Raw genomic sequence first — 19,390 nt, forward strand, 5'->3', positions numbered from 1 at the left:
CCAAGCACTTGGGCCATCCTCCACTGCCTTCCCGGGCCACAGCAGAGAGCTGGCCTGGAAGAAGAGCAACAGGGACTAGAACTGGCACCCATATGGGATGCCGGCACCACAGGCGGAGGATTAACCAAGCGGGCCACGGCGCCCGCCCCTTTTAATATATTCTTTTTTTTTTATTTGACAGGTAGAGTTATAGACAGTGAGAGAGAGAGACAGACAGAAAGGATAGATATGGTTTTAAGAAGATAAACATTCTTCCCTCCCTGCCTCCATCCTCTGTCCCCCTCCTTCCTTCCTTTTCTTTTCTTTAATTTTTACAATAATGTAATTTTAGTTTACTTTATTATCACAGGCTTAATGCACCACTAGCCATAGTCTTCAACAAGTAGAAAGACCATTGTTCCACAGGAGCATGCGCAGGGGCTCAAAACAATCATCAAATCATCAGATGTCAGCTTCATTCTTGTACATTGCGGGACTTTTGTTGCATTCTATATTAACTACCACATAATGGAAAAAACGTGATGTTTGCCTTTTGTGGACTGGCTTATTTCACTAAGCATAGTGGTCTCAGAAACAGTGGTTAGATGCCAGGAAGCAGGTGGCGATGCCTTGACCGTATGTGTGTTGTCAGGCCAAAGGGCCTCTTTCATCCTCGTCAAGGGGAGTGCTAACGTTTCCCCCTCCGCATGGCACCAGAAACTGTTCTCATGTCACATTCAGCAACTACAAGTCAAGATGTCTCTGAATGCCAGGGCTTCAAATTGAAGACAAGCCTGCAAGGTAGAAAAGTTCATAAACTCTTAGAGCTGAAACTGGAAGGTTTCACACGCTTTAGTTCACCTCTAAGAAGAATGTACTTGACCTACAGCCATGGAAAACATCAGTGCTTGTAAATTCTGCACTTCCGCCATTACTTCTGGCACAGCCATGCTTTTTTTCCTTGCCAGTGGAGCCCAAATCAGAAAGCCAGTTATGTCTTGGCTCATTCCATTTTCTTTACTGATAGAAATACCTTGGGGAGGTAGGTGTTTGGTGTAGCAGTTGAGAGGCCATTTGGGGTGCCTTCAGCCCATAGCAGAGTGTTGGGTTCAAATTTCAGCTCTGCTTCGATTCCAGCCTCCTGCTAATGTGCATCACGGAGGGAACAGGTGATGGTTCAAGTGATTTGGTCCCTGCCACCCATATGGGAGATTTAGATTGAGTTCTGGCCTGGCCCTGTCCTGGCTATTGCAGGCATTTGGGGAGTGAACCAGCAGATGCGAAATATTTCTTTGTCTCTCTGTCTGCCTTTCAAATAAACTACTTTAAAAAAGAGAGAGAGGTGGAGCTGCTGTTGTGGCACAGTGAGTTAAGCCCATGCCTGCAGACACACACATCCCATGTGGGCACGGGTAGGAGTCCTGGCTGCTCCACTTCCAAGCCAGTTCCCTGCTAATGCACCTGGGAAAGCAGCAGAAGATGGCCTAAGTGCTTGGGCCCCTGCACCCATGTGGGAGACCTGGAAGAAGCTCCTGGCTCCTGACTTTGCCCTGGCCCCAGCCCTGGTCATTGCAACCTTTTGGGGAATGAACCAGTGAATGGATGACCTCTCTCTTTCTCTCTCTCTCTCTCTCTCTCTTCCTCTCTCTGTGTAACTCTTTCAAATAAATAAATAAATCTTTAAAAGAGAGAGAGAGAGAGAGAGAGAGAGATAAGAGGTACTTCAAAATCTTCATGGAAAATGGAATTAAAAAAGAAATTTGTTTTGGTGCAAAAATATTTGAAATCCATGAATACAAGGAGTTTTCAAAAAGTTCATGAAAAATACATGTTATAAAAAAAAAAAGGTATGAGTGGATTTCAAAGACTTTTTAGACCAATCTCAACTTGCCCTTTAACTCCATTTCCCCACAGACCTCTGAGGCACCCTTGTAAATCAGTGAACATGCATGGCCCTTGCTCACTTGTGGAGAAAGCGAGTGAGTAGGTACAGTGTGCTTGACACGTGCTGTGTGGACACATGACGGCACAGGAGCATGCCGGGCAGGGTCTTGAGGGGCTGAAATAGCATCCACAAAGGCGCAATAGGTGTCTGCGGGAAAGGCATTCCCATGGGCCAGGGTGCCCAGAGGGAAGTCGGGAAAGGCAGCCCTCGGTCCCTTCTGCAGGCACATTGTATGTCAGAGTTCAACAAAACGCTGGCTTAAGAAACAGCAAAACAGAGAATGCGAGGCAAAGACAATGTCTTAACTTGCAGGCTGGAAAAGATACAAAGACACCGGGAATCTCATGGGCTCTGAGGGTGACAGTCAGTAAGCAAGCATGAAGAACCAGGCTCTCCTCACAGGAGAGATGGCTTCCTAGATTCTGGAACTCCCAGCCGGCAGCTTGGAAACCCTATGGGAAAGAGAGTCTCTTTCTGTGACCCACGCTTCCTGTCCAGCAAATCCCTGGGATTGACCTTCTTGGATGAGGTACTCATCCAGCTCAGACACTGCTCCCAGGGGTGGCCAAGCCCAAGGGGGCTGGACCTGGATCGCATGACCCTCCTGGCCATGGGTGAGTGTGGTATTCTGTGATTGGCTGCCCCATTAAACCGGCATTTTGTAGACAATTTCTCTACAGATGAGTAACCTGTCATAAATTCTGCATTTACAACCAGAGAGAATATCGTCCCCAGTAGACTTTAGTAGATTACCAGAGCATGCAAAAAGTTGGATAAAACACGTTCAAAACACTGACAGATTATTCATCACCACACCCACTGATACCAAGTTTGAGCAGAAGGCTAGTGATAGCCCTCTCTGAGGAGGGACAAAACACCTTCACGTCAGTGATACCAGATTTTCAGCAAGAAAGAAATGTTGATTCTTGGGGGGCTGGTGTTACGGCACAGCAGGCTAATCCACTGCTTACAACGCCAACGTCCTGTATCAGAGCACCAGTTCGAGGTCTGGCTCAGGTACTTGGCTCTTGCCAATGGTATAGGATGCCCTGACGGAGTTCTAGGCTCCTGTCTTCAACCTGGTCCATCCCTGGCTGTTGCAGGCATTTGGGGAGTGAACCAGGGGATACCTGGAAGTGCTCTTCCTCTTTTTGTCTCTCAAGCTCACCACCCCCCTCACTTTGCCTTTCAAGTAGATGAACATAAGCAATTAAACATTTTTTAAAGTTCATAGAGGGGAGAGGGGCCACCGTTGTGACACAGTAGATTAAGCTGCCGCCTGTGGTCTCAGCATCCCGTATGAGTACCAGTTCGAATCTGACAACCCCACTTCCAAGCCAGCTCCCTGCTCATGTGCCTGGGAAAGCAGCAGAAGATGGCCCCAAATATCTGGGTCCCTGCCACCCATGTGGGAGACCAGGATGGAATTCCAGGCTCCTGGCTTCACAGCCTGGCCCAACCCTGGCCATTGCAGTCATCTGGGGGAGTGAACCAGCAGATGGAAGATCTCTGTCTTTCCCTCACTTTCTGTAAATCTGCCTTTCAAATGAATATTTTATAAAAGTTCACCAAAAAAATATTTTTAAAAGATTCATAACTAGTAGGAAGATTTGGGAATATTACAACATATTATTAATGCATGTAAGCATATAGACTTGTAAACACGATAGACAGCATTTGTCTCCGTTCAAGCTGCTATCACACATTCACACAGACTAGAGGATTCATAAACAAGACGGCTCACATTGAGGGTTGCGGGTGGGAGGGAAGTTATGGGGGGGGGCATTGTAATCCATAAGCTGTACTTTGGAAATTTATATTCATTAAATAAAAGTTTAAAAAAAAAAAAAGACGGCTCACAGTGCTGGAGGCGGGAAGTCCAAGATCAGTACGCCAGCATGACTGAATTTTTACAAGGGTGCTTCCTCCTGCAGACAGCTCATTTCTCATTCCGACATCAAATGGCAAAAAGTGGCAACAGAGCTAACTGAGATCTCTTTATTTACTTACTTTTAGGATTTGCTTTTTATTTATTTATTTGAAAGGGAGAGAGAGAGAGAAAGGGGGAGACAGAGAGATCTTCCATCTGCTGGTTCACTCCCCAGAATGGCTGTAACAGTCAGGGCTGGGCCAGGCTGAAGCCAGGAAAGCTGTCCAGTGGGAGCAGCATGTGCTCAATAAAACCACAAAACCTAACTGCTTCAGAACCTTCACTTACTGACTAGGCACCGAGAGAGAAACGGACGGTGACAGCTAGGGACTAGTACGCTCAGGAGCTCCACCCACCAGAGGTGTGGCTTTAGGAGTTCTGCATCCTAGAAAGCATTTTCTAGTGCGACATTTTCCAAGCTGGAAACTCTCTCCAGTTCTGTTACCAAGCTTTGCAGCCACAAAGTCGGCAGGCATGTGCCACCCTCGAAAGCCATGGCTGGGTCCTAACCACCAACGAAAACAGGGAAATGAAAACACAAATGGAAACAACATGTACTGTGGGTAGGAGAGCTAGCGCAGGTGACTTGCATATATGCAATAAGAGTAATCTGTACAAATGATTTAAAAGCAATTCTGTATTTCATATATAAATATGTAATTTTATATAATATATAAATCGTATGAGTTCATAAATCTATAAAATGTTTTATATATTATATAATACAGCATAATATATATTAGACTAATATATTATGATATATTATATAATAGATTATATTATATATATTATATAATATATAATACATTATATATCACATAATAGATTATATTATATAATAGGCATTATATGCACAATACATATATAATCTATAATACATACAACATACATAGATATTATATAGATATGGATATTATATACTATATATTATATATTATATAATCATATATTATAAATATGTTAATATATTAATATATTAATATACTATAAATATATAATATATTATGTATTATAATTATGTATTATGTAATATACACAATATATTATGTAATATATAACATATACTATATAATTAGATATAAATATATATTATATATTATATTATTACTATATTATACAGCTATATGATATATATTATATACTATATGTTTATATATAATAAATAATATAATAATATTGTATATAGTATATTGTATTACATTATATATACAATATATAGTTATATAGTTATATAATACATAATGAATAATATACAATATAATCTATTATATGATATCTTATCTAGTAATAGATATATACTAATCATATATAGTAATATATGGTAATTATATTATATAGTAAGATATTTTTATATTATATAGTAATATAGATGCTATATGCACAATACATATACAATCTATAATACATATAACATCTATATAATATATTTTATATTATATATCATATAATATAGTAAAATTATGTATTCTATGATATAATATTTACAATGCACACCTTATAATATATGTTATATAATATGTGTGCATCATATACTATACAGTATATAAATATATTGCATAGTCAAAATATATGTTTTATGTGTTGAATATTATATGATGTATAATTATGTTATATGATTATATATTGCATATATAACATATAATAGAATACATATACTACATTATTTATCATATAATATATTGCATATATTATATTATATATGACATCAACTGTTTGTTATATGTTGTGTATTATAGTTTATGTATTGCATATTATATATGTATAATATATCATGTGATATAACATAAACACATATTGTATGATGTATAATATTTAACATGTGATATATAGTAGACATTATGTGACTATATACTATGTAGTGTCATATACAACATATACCATATAGTATATATTACATATTTAACATGTATAATACATATATAACATATAAAATATATTGCAGGTTACATATTATATTATATGATATATGACATGTACTAGCTGTTATAATGACTATATGTTATATAGTATATTATTTCCAATATATGATATTTATCATGTATATTATACATATATTATATATAATTATATGAAAAATATTTTATATCATATGTTATATATTACATACAATATATGTTATATGCATATCTAATATATAGCATAATATATCATGCTGTATATTATATGACTGTATGATACATATAGTATATGACTGTATGATACATGGTTATATATAATGTATACTATATAAATATATTATATCTAAAATATATACAATACATTTACAAAATATAGTGTATAAAATATTATATATTATAAGCTATATATTATGCTATATATTGTATAAATATATGTCACATATAAATGTTATAAAATATATAAATACATAATACATATTATATAAATATATTTCGTATATTATATATAAAAATAATGTTTATAATATAAGTATTTATTTAATTTATATTTAATAGATAATATATTTTATTTTATTTTTTTTTAATCTTTTATTTAATGAATATAAATTTCCAAAGTACGACTCATGGGTTACAATGGCTTTCCCCCCCCTACCGTCCCTCCCACCCACAACCCTCCCCTTTCCCACTCCCTCTCCCCTTCCATTCACATCAAGATTCATTTTCGATTATCTTAATATACAGAAGATCAGCTTAGTATACCTTAAGTAAGGATTTCAACAGCTTGTTCCCACACAGAAACATAAAGTGAAAAATAATAGATGATTTTTTTTTAAATCATGATGAAATCAGATCAGACCTATTGTCATGTTTAATCCCAGTGAGAGTCAAGTTGGGAATTGATAATTTCTTTTTTTTTTTTTTTTTACAGAAGATCAGTTTAGTGTACATTAAGTAAAGATTTCAATCGTTTGCACCCCCATAGAAACACAAAGTGAAATATACTGTTTGAGTACTCGTTATAGCATTAAGCCTCAGTGTACAGCACATTAAGGACAGAGATCCTACATGAGGAGTAAGTGCACAGTGACTCCTGTTGTTGACTTTACAAATTGACACTCCTGTTTATGGCATCAGTAATCTCCCTATGCACCAGTCATGAGTTTCCAAGGCTATGGAAGCCCCTTGAGTTCTCCGACTCTTATCTTGTTTAGACAAGGTCATAGTCAAAGTGGAGGTTCTCTCCTCCCTTCAGAGAAAGGCACCTCCCTCTTTGAAGACCCGTTCTTTCCACTGGGATCTCACTCACAGAGATCTTTTTGCCAGAGTGCCTTGGCTTTCCATGCCTGAAATACTCTCATGGGCTTTTCAGCCAGATCCGAGTGCCTTTAGGGCTGATTCTGAGGCCAGAGTGCGATTTAGGACATCCGCCATTCTATGAGTCTGCTGAGTATCTCACTTCCCATGTTGGATCACTCTCCCCTTTATTTATTCTATCGGTTAGTGTTAGCAGATACTAGACTTGTTTATGTGCTCCCTTTGACTCTTAGTCCTTTCATTATGATCAATTGTGAACTGAAATTGATCACTTGGAATAGTGAGATGGCATTGGCACATGCCACCTTGATGGGATTGAATTGGAATCCCCTGGTATGTTTCCAACTCTACCAATTGGGGCAAGTCAGCCCGAGCATGCCCCAAATTATACATCTCTTCCCTCTCTTATTCCCACTTTTATGTTTAACAGGGATCACATTTCAGTTAATTTTCAACACTTAAGAATAACTGTGTGATAATTACAGAATTAAACCAGTCATATTAAGTAGAACAGACAAAAAAAAATACTATGAGGGATAATATATTAAGTTGTCCATTAGCAGTCAGGGCTATGCTGATCAAGTCACCATTTCCCATAGTGTCCATTTCACTTCAGGAGGTTTCCTTTTTGGTGTTCAGTCAGTTGTCACCGATCAGGGAGAACATATGGTATTTGTCCCTTTGGGACTGACTTAATTCACTCAGCATGATGTGTTCCAGATTCCTCCATTTTGTTGCAAATGACTGGATTTCGTTGTTTCTTACTGCGGTATAGTATTCTAAAGAATACATATCCCATAATTTCTTTATCCAGTCTACCGTTGATGGGCATTTAGGTTGGTTCCAGGTCTTGGCTATTGTGAATTGTGCTGCAATAAACATTAGGGTGCAGACCGCTTTTTTCTTTATCAATTTAAACTCCTTTGGGTAAATTCCAAGGAGTGGGATGGCTGGGTCGAACGGTAGGGTTATATTCAGGTTTCTGAGGAATCTCCAGACTGATTTCCATAGTGGCTTGACCAGTTTGCATTCCCACCAACAGTGGGTTAGTGTCCCTTTTTCCCCACATCCTCGCCAGCATCTGTTGTTGGTAGATTTCTGTATGTGAGCCATTCTAACCGGGGTGAGGTGAAACCTCATTGTGCTTTTGATTTGCATTTCCCTGATTGCTAGTGACCTTGAACATTTTTTCATGTGCCTGTTGGCCATTTGGATTTCCTCTTTTGAAAAATGTCTATTGAAGTCCTTGGCCCATCTCTTAAGTGGGTTGTTGGTTTTGTTTTTGTGGAGTTTCTTGATCTCTTTGTAGATTCTGGTTATTAACCCTTTATCTGTTGCATAGTTTGCAAATATTTTTTCCCATTCTGTTGGTTGTCTCTTCACTCTCCTGACTGTTTCTTTTGCAGTACAGAAACTTCTCAATTTGATGCAATCCCAATAGTTGATTTTGGCTTTGACTGTCTGTGCCTCCCGGGTCTTTTCCAGAAATTCTTTGCCTGTGCCAATGTCTTGAAGGGTTTCTCCAATGTTCTCTAATAACTTAATGGTGTCAGGACGTAGATTTAGGTCTTTAATCCACGTTGAGTGGATTTTTGTGTAAGGTGTAAGGTAGGGGTCTTGCTTCATGCTTCTGCACGTGGAAATCCAGTTTTCCCAGCACCATTTATTGAATAGACTGTCCTTGCTCCAGGAATTAGTTTTAGATCCTTGATCAAATATAAGTTGGCTGTAGATGTTTGGATTGATTTCTGGTGTTTCAATTCTGTTCCATTGGTCTATCCATCTGTTTCTGTACCAGTACCATGCTGTTTTGATTACAACTGCCCTGTAGTATGTCCTGAAGTCTGGTATTGTGATGCCTCCGGCTTTGTTTTTGTTGTACAAGATTGCTTTAGCTATTCGAGGTCTCTTGTGCCTCCATATGAATTTCAGCATCATTTTTTCTAGATCTGCGAAGAATGTCTTTGGTATCTTGATTGGGATTGCATTGAATCTATAAATTGCTTTTGGGAGAATGGACATTTTGATGATGTTGATTCTTCCAATCCATGAGCATGGAAGATTTTTCCATTTTTTGGTATCCTCTTCTATTTCTTTCTTTAAGGTTTTGTGATTTTCATCGTAGAGATCTTTAACGTCCTTGGTTAAGTTTATTCCAAGGTATTTGATTGTTTTTGTAGCTATTGTGAATGGGATTGATCTTAGCAGTTCTTTCTCAGTCATGGCATTGCTTGTGTATACAAAGGCTGTTGATTTTTGTGCATTGATTTTATATCCTGCCACTTTGCCAAACTCCTCTATGAGTTCCAATAGTCTCTTAGTAGAGTTCTTTGGATCCTCTAAGTACAGAATCATATCGTCTGCAAAGAGGGATAGTTTGACTTCTTCCTTCTTGATTTGTATTCCTTTGATTTCTTTTTCTTGTCTGATGGCTCTGGCTAAAACTTCCAGAACTATGTTAAATAGCAGTGGTGAGAGTGGGCATCCCTGCCTGGTGCCAGATTTCAGTGGAAATGCTTCCAACTTTTCCCCATTCAATAGGATGCTGGCTGTGGGTTTTTTATAAATTGCTTTGATTATATTGAGGAATGTTCCTTCTATACCCAATTTGCTTAGAGTTTTCATCATGAAAGGGTGTTGAATTTTATCAAATGCTTTCTCTGCATCAATTGAGATAACCATATGGTTTTTCTTCTGCAGTCTGTTAATGTGGTGAATCACATTGATTGATTTGCGAATGTTGAACCATCCCTGCATACCAGGGATGAATCCCACTTGGTCTGGGTGGATGATTTTCCTGATGTGTTGTTGTATTCTATTGGCCAGAATTTTATTGAGGATTTTTGCATCTATGTTCATCAGGGATATTGGTCTGTAATTTTCTTTCAGTGCTGCATCTTTCTCTGGCTTAGGGATTAAGGTGATGCTGGCTTCATAGAAAGAATTTGGGAGGATTCCCTCTTCTTCGATTGTTCTGAATAGTTTGAGAAGAAATGGGATTAGTTCTTCTTTAAATGTCTGGTAGAATTCAGCAGTGAATCCATCTGGTCCTGGGCTTTTCTTTGTTGGGAGGGCCTTTATTTTATATTTTATATATATTTGTAATTTCATGTATAGATTCATAATATATATTTTTATTTTATTATATATTATATCTATGAATATACAATATGAAATTATAAATGTATGTATTATATAATATATAATTACTACTGTGTATGTTATATACTTAAAATATATACTATATGTCATATGATGTATTATATTTTATTTTATATATAGTATAATGTGTAATTTATGTATAATTTATTGATAACTTATAGTAATAATTCATAATATTAACATTTTTATAGCTTAAATATATAATTGCATTATATATAATTACATGCATATGGAATTGAAAGTGATTTTCTTCAAATTCCAACTGCTTAAGAGTCACAAAATTGTTTAGCACCTTAAAGATCCAGACTTGTGAAATCAGATGATTTTAGGTTTATTCTTCCTGTTAAAGCCTTTAGTTAGAATAAAATCAAAACCAGTGTTGCTGAAGCTTATTTGCTTTATTCCCGAGGTGTTCAAACACGGAATCGTAGATAGGGTTAAGCAGAGTGAAATCCGGTCTGGCGAGGTCTCAGCTGGTGGGGGATCCTAGCCATCTGGAAACCACCTCTGGAGTGAAGGCTAGAGGCATCCTGGAGAGGCCCAGACCCCGCAGACATTGTGACCTTCCTCCCTCCCCCAAGCACCTGTGCTGCAAGCGGACTCTCCTGTCCTGTCTTTCTCCTGCACCTGCCGAACTCCCAGCCACTCGGACTCCTCACTGCCTGAGTCTCCATGAGCTCAACAGTTTCCAGGTTCATTTTCTAGATCAGTAAAATTCCCCCGGAATTCTGGCATCCCCAGATAAATGCCAAGTTGTTTTGTTGACATAAACTTCAGGCAAACACCTATCATCTTTTTCCACCAGCATTTTATAAAAGAAAGGGCATTGTAACATTGAAAAATGTAGGGGGTGTACATTTCGGAAGGGGGAGCACATTTCGGAAGGGGAAATTTTATTATGTACGAAGTACATCTCAATAAACCCGAGTTTTTAAATGTAAGTTTGCTAAGATTGGGTTTGAGGTCATTCACCATGAGAATGAAAAACACCACACATGGGGCCAGTGCTGTGGCACAGTAGGTTAATCATCCACCTGCAGTGCTGGCATCCCATGTGGGCGCCGGTTCGAGTCCCGGCTGCTCCTCTTCTGGTCTAGTTCTCTTCTATGGCCTGGGAAGGCAACGGAGGATAGGCCAAGTGCTTGGGCCCCTGCACCCGTGTTGGGGGACTGGGAGGAGGCACCTGGCTCCTGGCTTCAGTCGGATCAGCACAGCTCCGGCCGTTGCAGCTATTTGGGGAGTGAGCCAGCAGAGGGAAGACCTCCCTCTCTGTCTCTCCCTCTCACTGTCTGTGGCTCTACCTCTCGAATAAATAGATAAAATCTCTAAAAAAAAAGAAAGTAAAGAAAAAGAAAACACCACACAGACCTGAAGGAGCCACCTTGGAAGCCACTGCTTGGCACTGTCTCCCGCACCCTTATCCATGTAGGGGGCCCTCCTCACTTCCTTTTGGGACTATTGCAACATCTTCCCACCTGGCCTGCCCTCCCAGGGTCTCCCTCTTTAGCCCCTCTCAGTATGCTGCTGGACTGGGCTTCTTAGAGCACACCTGTGATTCCCAGGAATGAAGTAATGAAGACAGTACCCTAGCACTGGACACCCCCACAACCCGGCCCACTCTGACCTCTCCTTCTGCCATACACCCAATGGACTCAGCCGCATCCAAGCTATTTCTGAGCGTATTCTTTCCCCTGAATACTTAGGTTCCCACTGTTTCCCAAACCTTAGCTGAATTTCCCCCAGTCTTCACTTTTTGACTTATTACACATTCTTCAAAGAATACTCAGATACCATTTTGTCTACAAGCCTTGATACCTCTTCCGCCTCCAAATTCATCTTCCTCTCTGTGTAGTGCTTAACATCTAATGAGGGGCAGGGGTTATGATGCAGTGGGTTAAGACACTGCTTTGGGGGCTGACGCTATAGCATAGCAGGTTAAGCATCTGCCTGCAGTCCTGGCATCCCATATGGGTGCCGGTTTGTGTCCCGGCTGCTCCATTTCTCATCCAGCTCTCTGCTAAGGCCTGGGAAAGAAGTAGAAGATGGCCCAAATGCTTGGGCCCCTGAACCCATGTGGGAGACCTGGAAGAAACTCCTAGCTTTGGATCAGCCTAGCTCAGGCTGTTGCAGCCGTTTGGGGAGTTAACCAGGCAATGGAAGACCTCTCTCTTTGTCTCTTCCTCTCTCTGTCTATAACTCTGCCTCTCAAGTAAAATAAATAAATCTTAAAAAAAAAAAAGATACTGCTTGGGATACCAACATCCCACACCAGAGTGCCTATTTGGAGTCCTGGCTACTCCACACAACCTGCCTGGAAAGCAACAGATGATGGTCTAAATACTTGGGTTCTTGCCACCCACGTAGGAGTTCTGGATGGAGTTCCTGGCTCCTGGCTTCAGCCAGGCCTATACCTGGCTCTTATGAGCATTTTGGGAATGAATTGGTGGAATGGAAGATCTCTCATGTCTCTCCCTCTCTTTCTACCCCTCTGCCTTTCAAATAAATAAAAATTAATGCATTATGTTTCATCATTGTGACTGCCACTCTGCAGAAGCCTGGCAATCATTAGTTTTTATACTGCATTTATAGAATGATTGAATAAGTAGTTCTTCACCTCCTCCTATGCAGACTTCATATCTTTATTTCCTTCGAAAGTGGAAGTCACAGATTATTTACCGCAACTTCCTGCCAACCCACATACAAAGTCGCCTGCCTCTGTACCCATCATGTGACCCTCCTCCTCATCACCGATCTTCTTCCTGACTCTGAATTCCACACTCAGCCCCGACAAGAGCCTCACTCCATCAATTACTCCCTCTTTCTTCCCTACATTTTTAACCTCTTGCATCCAGCTGATTCTGCAGATTGAGGAAGCCCATCTAGAAATATTCACAGAAACAAACTATTTTCAAGCCCAATCAGGTATGCTGGTAGGCCCCCTAGAGTAGAACCCCTGAAGAGCACACTCCAGCTTAGAAAGGTAGGGAAGTAAATTGTAAACATGTGTTAATCAGGCTGGAGAGAAATACAGTCACTCATCAGTGAAACGAAGAAGACTGAGAGCTGACACCAGGACAACACCCTCTTCACTCTCAGCCCCTTTTCCCTTGGGATGATCTTGACCAATGAACAGCTAATTCCACTTTACACCTGTGCAAGATAACTGTACACCAGAGGGGACTGAAATATCCCAGTGCAGCAGTAGCTACTTGGACCTCTCCTCATCTAGCACACATTTTCCAAGAGTTCATGGCCACCTTTCAGTTCCTTAAGCACGTCAACCTCTCTGAAATTGAACTTCAATCAACTTTGAAGTCTTTGAACTTGTGTCCTGGCCATACTCTTTGCCTGAAGCTCTACCTTTCTGGTGCTTCCCTCCACCTTCTCCTCCTCCACCTTCTTGCATAGATACCACCATTTGCCCCCTCAATGTCCTTCATGGAATTTCTCATGACTTATAACTTTCATGTGTTTGCTTTTTATTAATTAATTGTCTCATGAGAACAAGGATTACGTCTGTCTTGTTTATCAATATGTTCTCAGCACCTGCTACATGGAAGGCACTCAGAAATGTGTGGAACAAGTGAATGAATAAACTATAATAAAACTAAGTCAGCATTGCAAAGATTCTAGGGGAGATTGCTTAGGCCATGGGTATTATTTAATTATACAACCTAACAATGCTCCCCCTACTCAGATTCAGATGTGCTATTACCAAGATTGGAAGAGGGTATAAGTACCTGGGTATCGTGCATAGCTCACAGCCCTCCAGATGCTAGCATCACATAAGGGGTGTGGCATTAGTAATTACTGTGGGGGGAGTGCTCACGAGTAGTTGAGAGAAGTCATCTGACAACTTTCCTGCACTGGTCCAGGCCCCTGTGAGAACCACTCCTCCGGGTGCTCATTCCCAAGTCTTGTAAGTCCACAGAGCATTAGATGTGGTTGCTTGTCATGGCTCAAAGCCCTGGCTTTCCAGCCAATCTCAAATGGTCTCTGGGCCTCGCAGAGGGGTGACTACTGCCTCGTTAAAACTTTCCTTTTCTGTAACCTTCTTGTCCCCACCCCAGGGATCTTCAATCATTAAACATACTGATGCATTCTGTTTGAAGGGAAGCTGTAGTTGTGATAAAATAGGAAGGCAAAGTGATTTTAATGAGCCGTTTCAGGTTAAATGTCCTCATCACCAGTGTGGAATGTTGTTAGCACCATTAACTTAAACCTGGACCCCGGCATTTTTGGAAAAAGCCTGTTCATACTCAGCCTACATATTCTCTATCACCACTCTCTGCAGCCACTTTACAGAGCCCTTTATTCTGAGTAAACAAGAAAGGAGGGGATGTGCCAGAAGTGGGCATGAGAAGGACAAATTGAAGGAATCCAGAGCAGAGTCCATAGTCCCTTCTTTAAACTACACCTTCCTCCAACACTTGTTGCTTTTGGGAAAGCATCCAGGCTGAAGAAGAAAGAAGATCTAAGTGTTAGCCCTGAGCTCCTGGCTATGTACCAATCGAAGACTAAAGAAATGTTCTGGTCTGACTTATTTTGGATTGGCACAGATAGGAATAGTTAAGGGGCTCAAGAAGGCGGCGAGGGTCCAGTATGGTGGCACAGTGGGTTAGGCTGCTGCTGACAATGCCAGCATCCCATATTCAAGTTCAAGTCCCAGCTGATCTGCTTCCAATCCAGCTCATTGCTAATGCACCAGGGAAAAGCAGTAGAGGATGGCCCAAGTGCTTGGGCCCCTGCCATACACATGGGAGACCCAGATGGAGTTCTAGGATCCTGGGTTCAGTTTGGCACAATCCAGGTTATTGGGGCCATTTGGGGGGTGAACCCAGAATATGAAAGATCTCTCTCTCTCTCTCCCCCTCCCACCCTCCCTTCCTCCCTCTCTCTTCTCCCTCCTCAGGGTGTCACTCTATCTTTCAAATAAATAAAATAAATCTAAAAAGGAACATTAGAATTTTAAACAGAAATGATTTCTGAAAAATAGCAGCAGATTGTGGAACTATTAAACAATTCCTTGCAGTTTTAAAAGATTAAAACACATTTCAATCACAAATAGCCCTGTTATAAGGGACTGAAAAAAGAAACATGACACCAAAAAATACACAATGACCTCCAGTGAGTGAAAGAAAGAAGTTCTCTCTGGGGAACTCAGCACCCCACCAGCCTGTGGCTGACTGGTCAAGATGACATGGAAGAAAAAGGTGACTCGTTGGGGTCAAAGGGATTAATCCTGAAATCAAGACTTAGAATTGTATGATTTAGGCAAATTCTATAATCTTGTCCTAAAAATGGCAGTAACATCTACCTTGCAAAATGAGAGAGATTGGGCATGCTTGTAGTAACAATGACAGCACTGCAACTGTGTATGAAATTTTTTTCTCTTTTTTTAAGAAAACTTATTTAATAAATATAAATTTTGAAAGTACAACTTTTGGATTATAGCGGTTTTCCCCCCATAACCACGCTCCCACCCACAAACCATCCCATCTCCTACTCCATGAGAATTATTTTTAAGATTTATTTATTTATTTGAAAGGCAGAGTGACAGAGGGGAGAGAGAGAGAGAGAGAGGTTGTCCATCCTCTGGTGCACTCCCCAAAAGGCCATAAAAAACAGGGCTGGATCAGGCTGATGCCAGGAGCCTGGAACTCCGTGTGGATCTCCCATGTTGGTGGCACAGGCTCAAGTACTTGGGACATCTTCCCCTGCCTTCCCAGGCACAATGGCAAGTAGCTGGATCAGAAGCGTAGCAGCTGGAACTTGAAGGAGTATTCTGATGTGGGATGTCGGCGTTACAGGCAGCAGCTTAACCCACTGCACCACCACGTCAACCCTGAGAATATTTCTACCAGCATACTCTTGCTCCCCATCTATCAGTAGGGGACTTCACAGGTGCCTCTTGAATTTCAGCGAGAAAGCTGTTCACATCCATACCTCTCATGATACTGCTGCTTACATGTTACTTCATTGAGCTTAAACTTTAAAAACGTGATCTGATATAAGCAAATGAGGTACTTTTGAAGCCTACTCAATATTTTTATATTTCTTGAGTTGAATTTGCCCCACCAGTATTCATTTGTACCCCTCAAATCTGTGTACTAAAGTAACTGTTTTCCCTTGCACAGAGTTTTTACAAGGTGTGTATTTAAGTGGTTTCCCTTCCTTTGGACAAACACCAACTCCCCAAAAGTCTTTGCTTGTTTAATCAATGTATATTTTCTAACAAAGGAGTTGCCAGAACTGAAGTTCTGAGTCTTCCAATTGCTTTTAATGTGAATGAAGTCTGAAACAATTGGTCTTCTCTTGGTCTTATTGTTTAAATTAAGGGGCTAGCTAAGGATCTTAATGAACAAAATTAAATCACCCCACCTGCAACCATCTCTACCTCATCCCACACACCCATGCACAGAGCATACAGCACTGAGATCAAAGGAAAACAGAGTAGAGAGGAGCTGGTGTGACAATCTGCTAATTAATGATCAAAACTCCTCAGAGCTGAGATGCTGATCTCCCAATGGACTGCTATTTTTAAAAATATTTTTCTTTGAAACAACAGCATGATTAATTTCACTATTCCTACTTAAATTACCTTTATAGAAACAACACTGCACTATGAGCAGTAATTAAAAACACTTTATTATGTATAATTTGTACATGCTTCACTTTGTGTTGCTTGGGGTGATTTAGTTTCCAGGTGGTGATGTCATCTACCAAGATTAACTAGACCTAATTTTCACTCCGCCATGCCACATAGAAAAATACAATTTTCAAAGCAAAGTTCTCCTTCTTTACACGACAGTACACAAGAGTTCGTCAAATAAAATAAGAAAAGGGTACTTTGCACACATAGCAACACCGTACAAGGCATTATCCTTCACACAGTAACATATAATGTGTTCTTTTATTTTGAAACAGCAGGAAAAGAGCCCCTTGCCCTTAGAGGGAAATGCAAACTTTATTTGTCGCTAAAGCCAAACTCCAGGGAGGAAGGTGTGGTCCTCGGGGTGGGGGGCAGTGGAGGGGGTGGGGGAGAGTGGGGACTGATGGAAGAGCGTGGAAGCCCCTTCATAAGCACTTCAGGAGGAAGGAGTTGCAGGAGGTCCCTCGGGGACAGTCGCACAGCTTCCCAATCCTGGCTCCTTTCCGCACTGCACACTGCTCACCGGCATCACACTGCAAACAGCACAATGGGTGGTCATCAGCCTGAGCTGACCCAGGCCCCATGGGCAAGTCCCCCCATCAACACAGTGTCTGCCGCTTGGAGAAAATTGGCTGGGCCCCAGCAGCAGCAGCACCAGAGGTCTAAGTACGGTCAGGCCTGGAACATGGGGAGCTTTGTGACATTATAAAACGTCAGTGAGAAGATTGCTTTTAAAAAAGAAAATCGAATTGTTGATCCCCTCCTAATTTATTCCACTTTTTAGTGGGGAGAAAGGGGTAATATTTCCTAGTTCCTTTTTTTTCTCATCCATGTGGAAAAAACCTTGTTTTTAGGAAATAAATAATATAGACTGATATTTTCTCACAACTCCTGTTTCCTGTTTTACCACTTCCTCATCCAAAAAAAGGGGGGGGGGGGGCTTAAAGAGAGTGTATGTGGGTATGCTGTGCCTTTTACCCAGAGCCACCCAAGGTGACTAGTCCAGATTGAAGAATTCAGAAGATTCTACAACTTAGGATCTGAACAACACGGACTGTGCTCTGGAAGGGTAGAGGAATTGGGGAGCAAGAAGTGAGTGGAAGCAAAGGCTGTCCAAGGCAGAGAACTCTCCCAGAGGTGAGACCCAAAGCTCCTCCCCAGCATAGGCTCCTGCCTGCAGATTCCAGGCTGGTCCCAGCACAGACCTCCAATCGTCCCAAATGGCCGGTGGTCTCCCCTCTGCCCTTAGAGATCAACAGACAAGGTACTGGAGGTGGAAGCAAAAAGGAGCCCCCAGAATTCTGCAAAGCCATAGCTTGCGTCATTTAACCACATTCTGGGGATAAGTCTGAATTAGACTTAAGGCAAGCATTTTCTTCTGGAAACTCAAGGGAAGGGAATGACCCCGTGTCCTTACCATGGGGACCTGGCCGTACTTCTTCTCGTAGATAGGAATTCGTTTACTCTTGAGCTTCTTCAAGACCTCCTGCAGCGCTTCGATCTGCAACACACCGTCCGCAGTCCCAAGTTGCGCCTTGGCTGTGAGCCCAGCCCAGGTGCTAACTTCCAGCCCTAGTTACCAGGAGCCAGGGACGCAGGCACAGTCTGCATCTGGGCTCGGCGGGCAGAGAGGGTGTAGGCGGGATGGAAAGTCAACGGGCACTGTCCTGAGTGCTGACCGCAGGACCCGGAGCCACTGAGGCTCCTGTTGCTCCGAGGGACAGGGGGCCGGGAGGCGCTCTACAGACTGCCCGGAGCCCGTGGGCTCGAGACATCGCGCAGAGCAGGCTTTGCGCTCCGCTCCCCGTACCCTGACTCCCGGAACGGGGTGGAGGGAGGAGGGGAGCGTGCAAAGGCAGGGACCGCGCGGCGGCTCGAAGGGGCCCGGGGTGAGGGCAATACCGACCAGCTCCTTCTCGTGGGAAGCGTCCTCCACGGCAGAGTAGATGTCCAGGGCTCGCGGCTGGAGATCGGCGTCCTCCTGGGCACGCGCGCCCAGCAGAGGTAGCATCAGCAGCAGGGCGGCGCCCAGGAGGGGCAGCAGGCGCAGGCGGGGGCTCTCCATGGTGCTGAAACTCATCGCTGCCAGGCGCCCCTGGCTCCCGCCTTTTATAGCGAGCCGGGGTCCGGGAGCGGAGAAGAGGGAGGGGGCGAGGAAGGAAGGGGGTGTGGAGGAGGGCCCGGGTCAACCGTCTGTAGGCAGCGCTCCGCCGCCGCTTGACGTCAATGCCCGCCGGGCTCCCGGCGCCCGGGAACGAGGCTCTGCGCGCAGATGGCCTTAGCGCAGAGAACAGGACCCTGCGCCCCCAAATGCTGTCAGCCCCGGGCCAGAGACGCTCCCCGGGGGGCCTGAGCTGAAGTCCAGGGACCAGAGGTGAGGGATGGAGAGCGGAAGGGGCCGCGGAAATGGAAAAAGCCTTCGGGGCATTGCACAGGCAAAAGAGTCGCTTCCCACCGCCTGGAGCGGTTCGGGCAGAGGGAGCCACCTCGCCTGCCCTGCCGCCTCGCCC

At 42.3% G+C, this 19,390-nt stretch overlaps 1 protein-coding gene and 1 non-coding gene across 2 annotated transcripts; both read right to left on the minus strand.

The window, feature by feature from the left end:
• Window positions 1-568: 568 nt before the first annotated feature.
• Window positions 569-693, minus strand: LOC127487505 (U6atac minor spliceosomal RNA). Its single transcript, XR_007914364.1, has one exon. It is a non-coding gene; the product is annotated as a U6atac minor spliceosomal RNA (small nuclear RNA).
• A 16,165-nt stretch (window positions 694-16,858) lies between these two features.
• On the minus strand, window positions 16,859-19,135 carry CARTPT (CART prepropeptide). Its single transcript, XM_008274526.5, has 3 exons — window positions 18,787-19,135; window positions 18,298-18,381; window positions 16,859-17,413 (listed from the first exon to the last, which is right to left on the minus strand). The coding sequence occupies exons 1-3, from the start codon at window positions 18,958-18,960 to the stop codon at window positions 17,306-17,308; spliced, it is 366 nt and encodes a 121-aa protein (XP_008272748.2). The 5' UTR covers window positions 18,961-19,135; the 3' UTR covers window positions 16,859-17,305.
• Between the last annotated feature and the right edge of the window lie 255 nt (window positions 19,136-19,390).

This window comes from Oryctolagus cuniculus, chromosome 14 (genome assembly GCF_051225735.1).
Source record: "Oryctolagus cuniculus isolate XC-2025 breed Fujian yellow rabbit chromosome 14, ASM5122573v1, whole genome shotgun sequence".
Lineage (NCBI taxonomy): Eukaryota > Metazoa > Chordata > Mammalia > Lagomorpha > Leporidae > Oryctolagus > Oryctolagus cuniculus.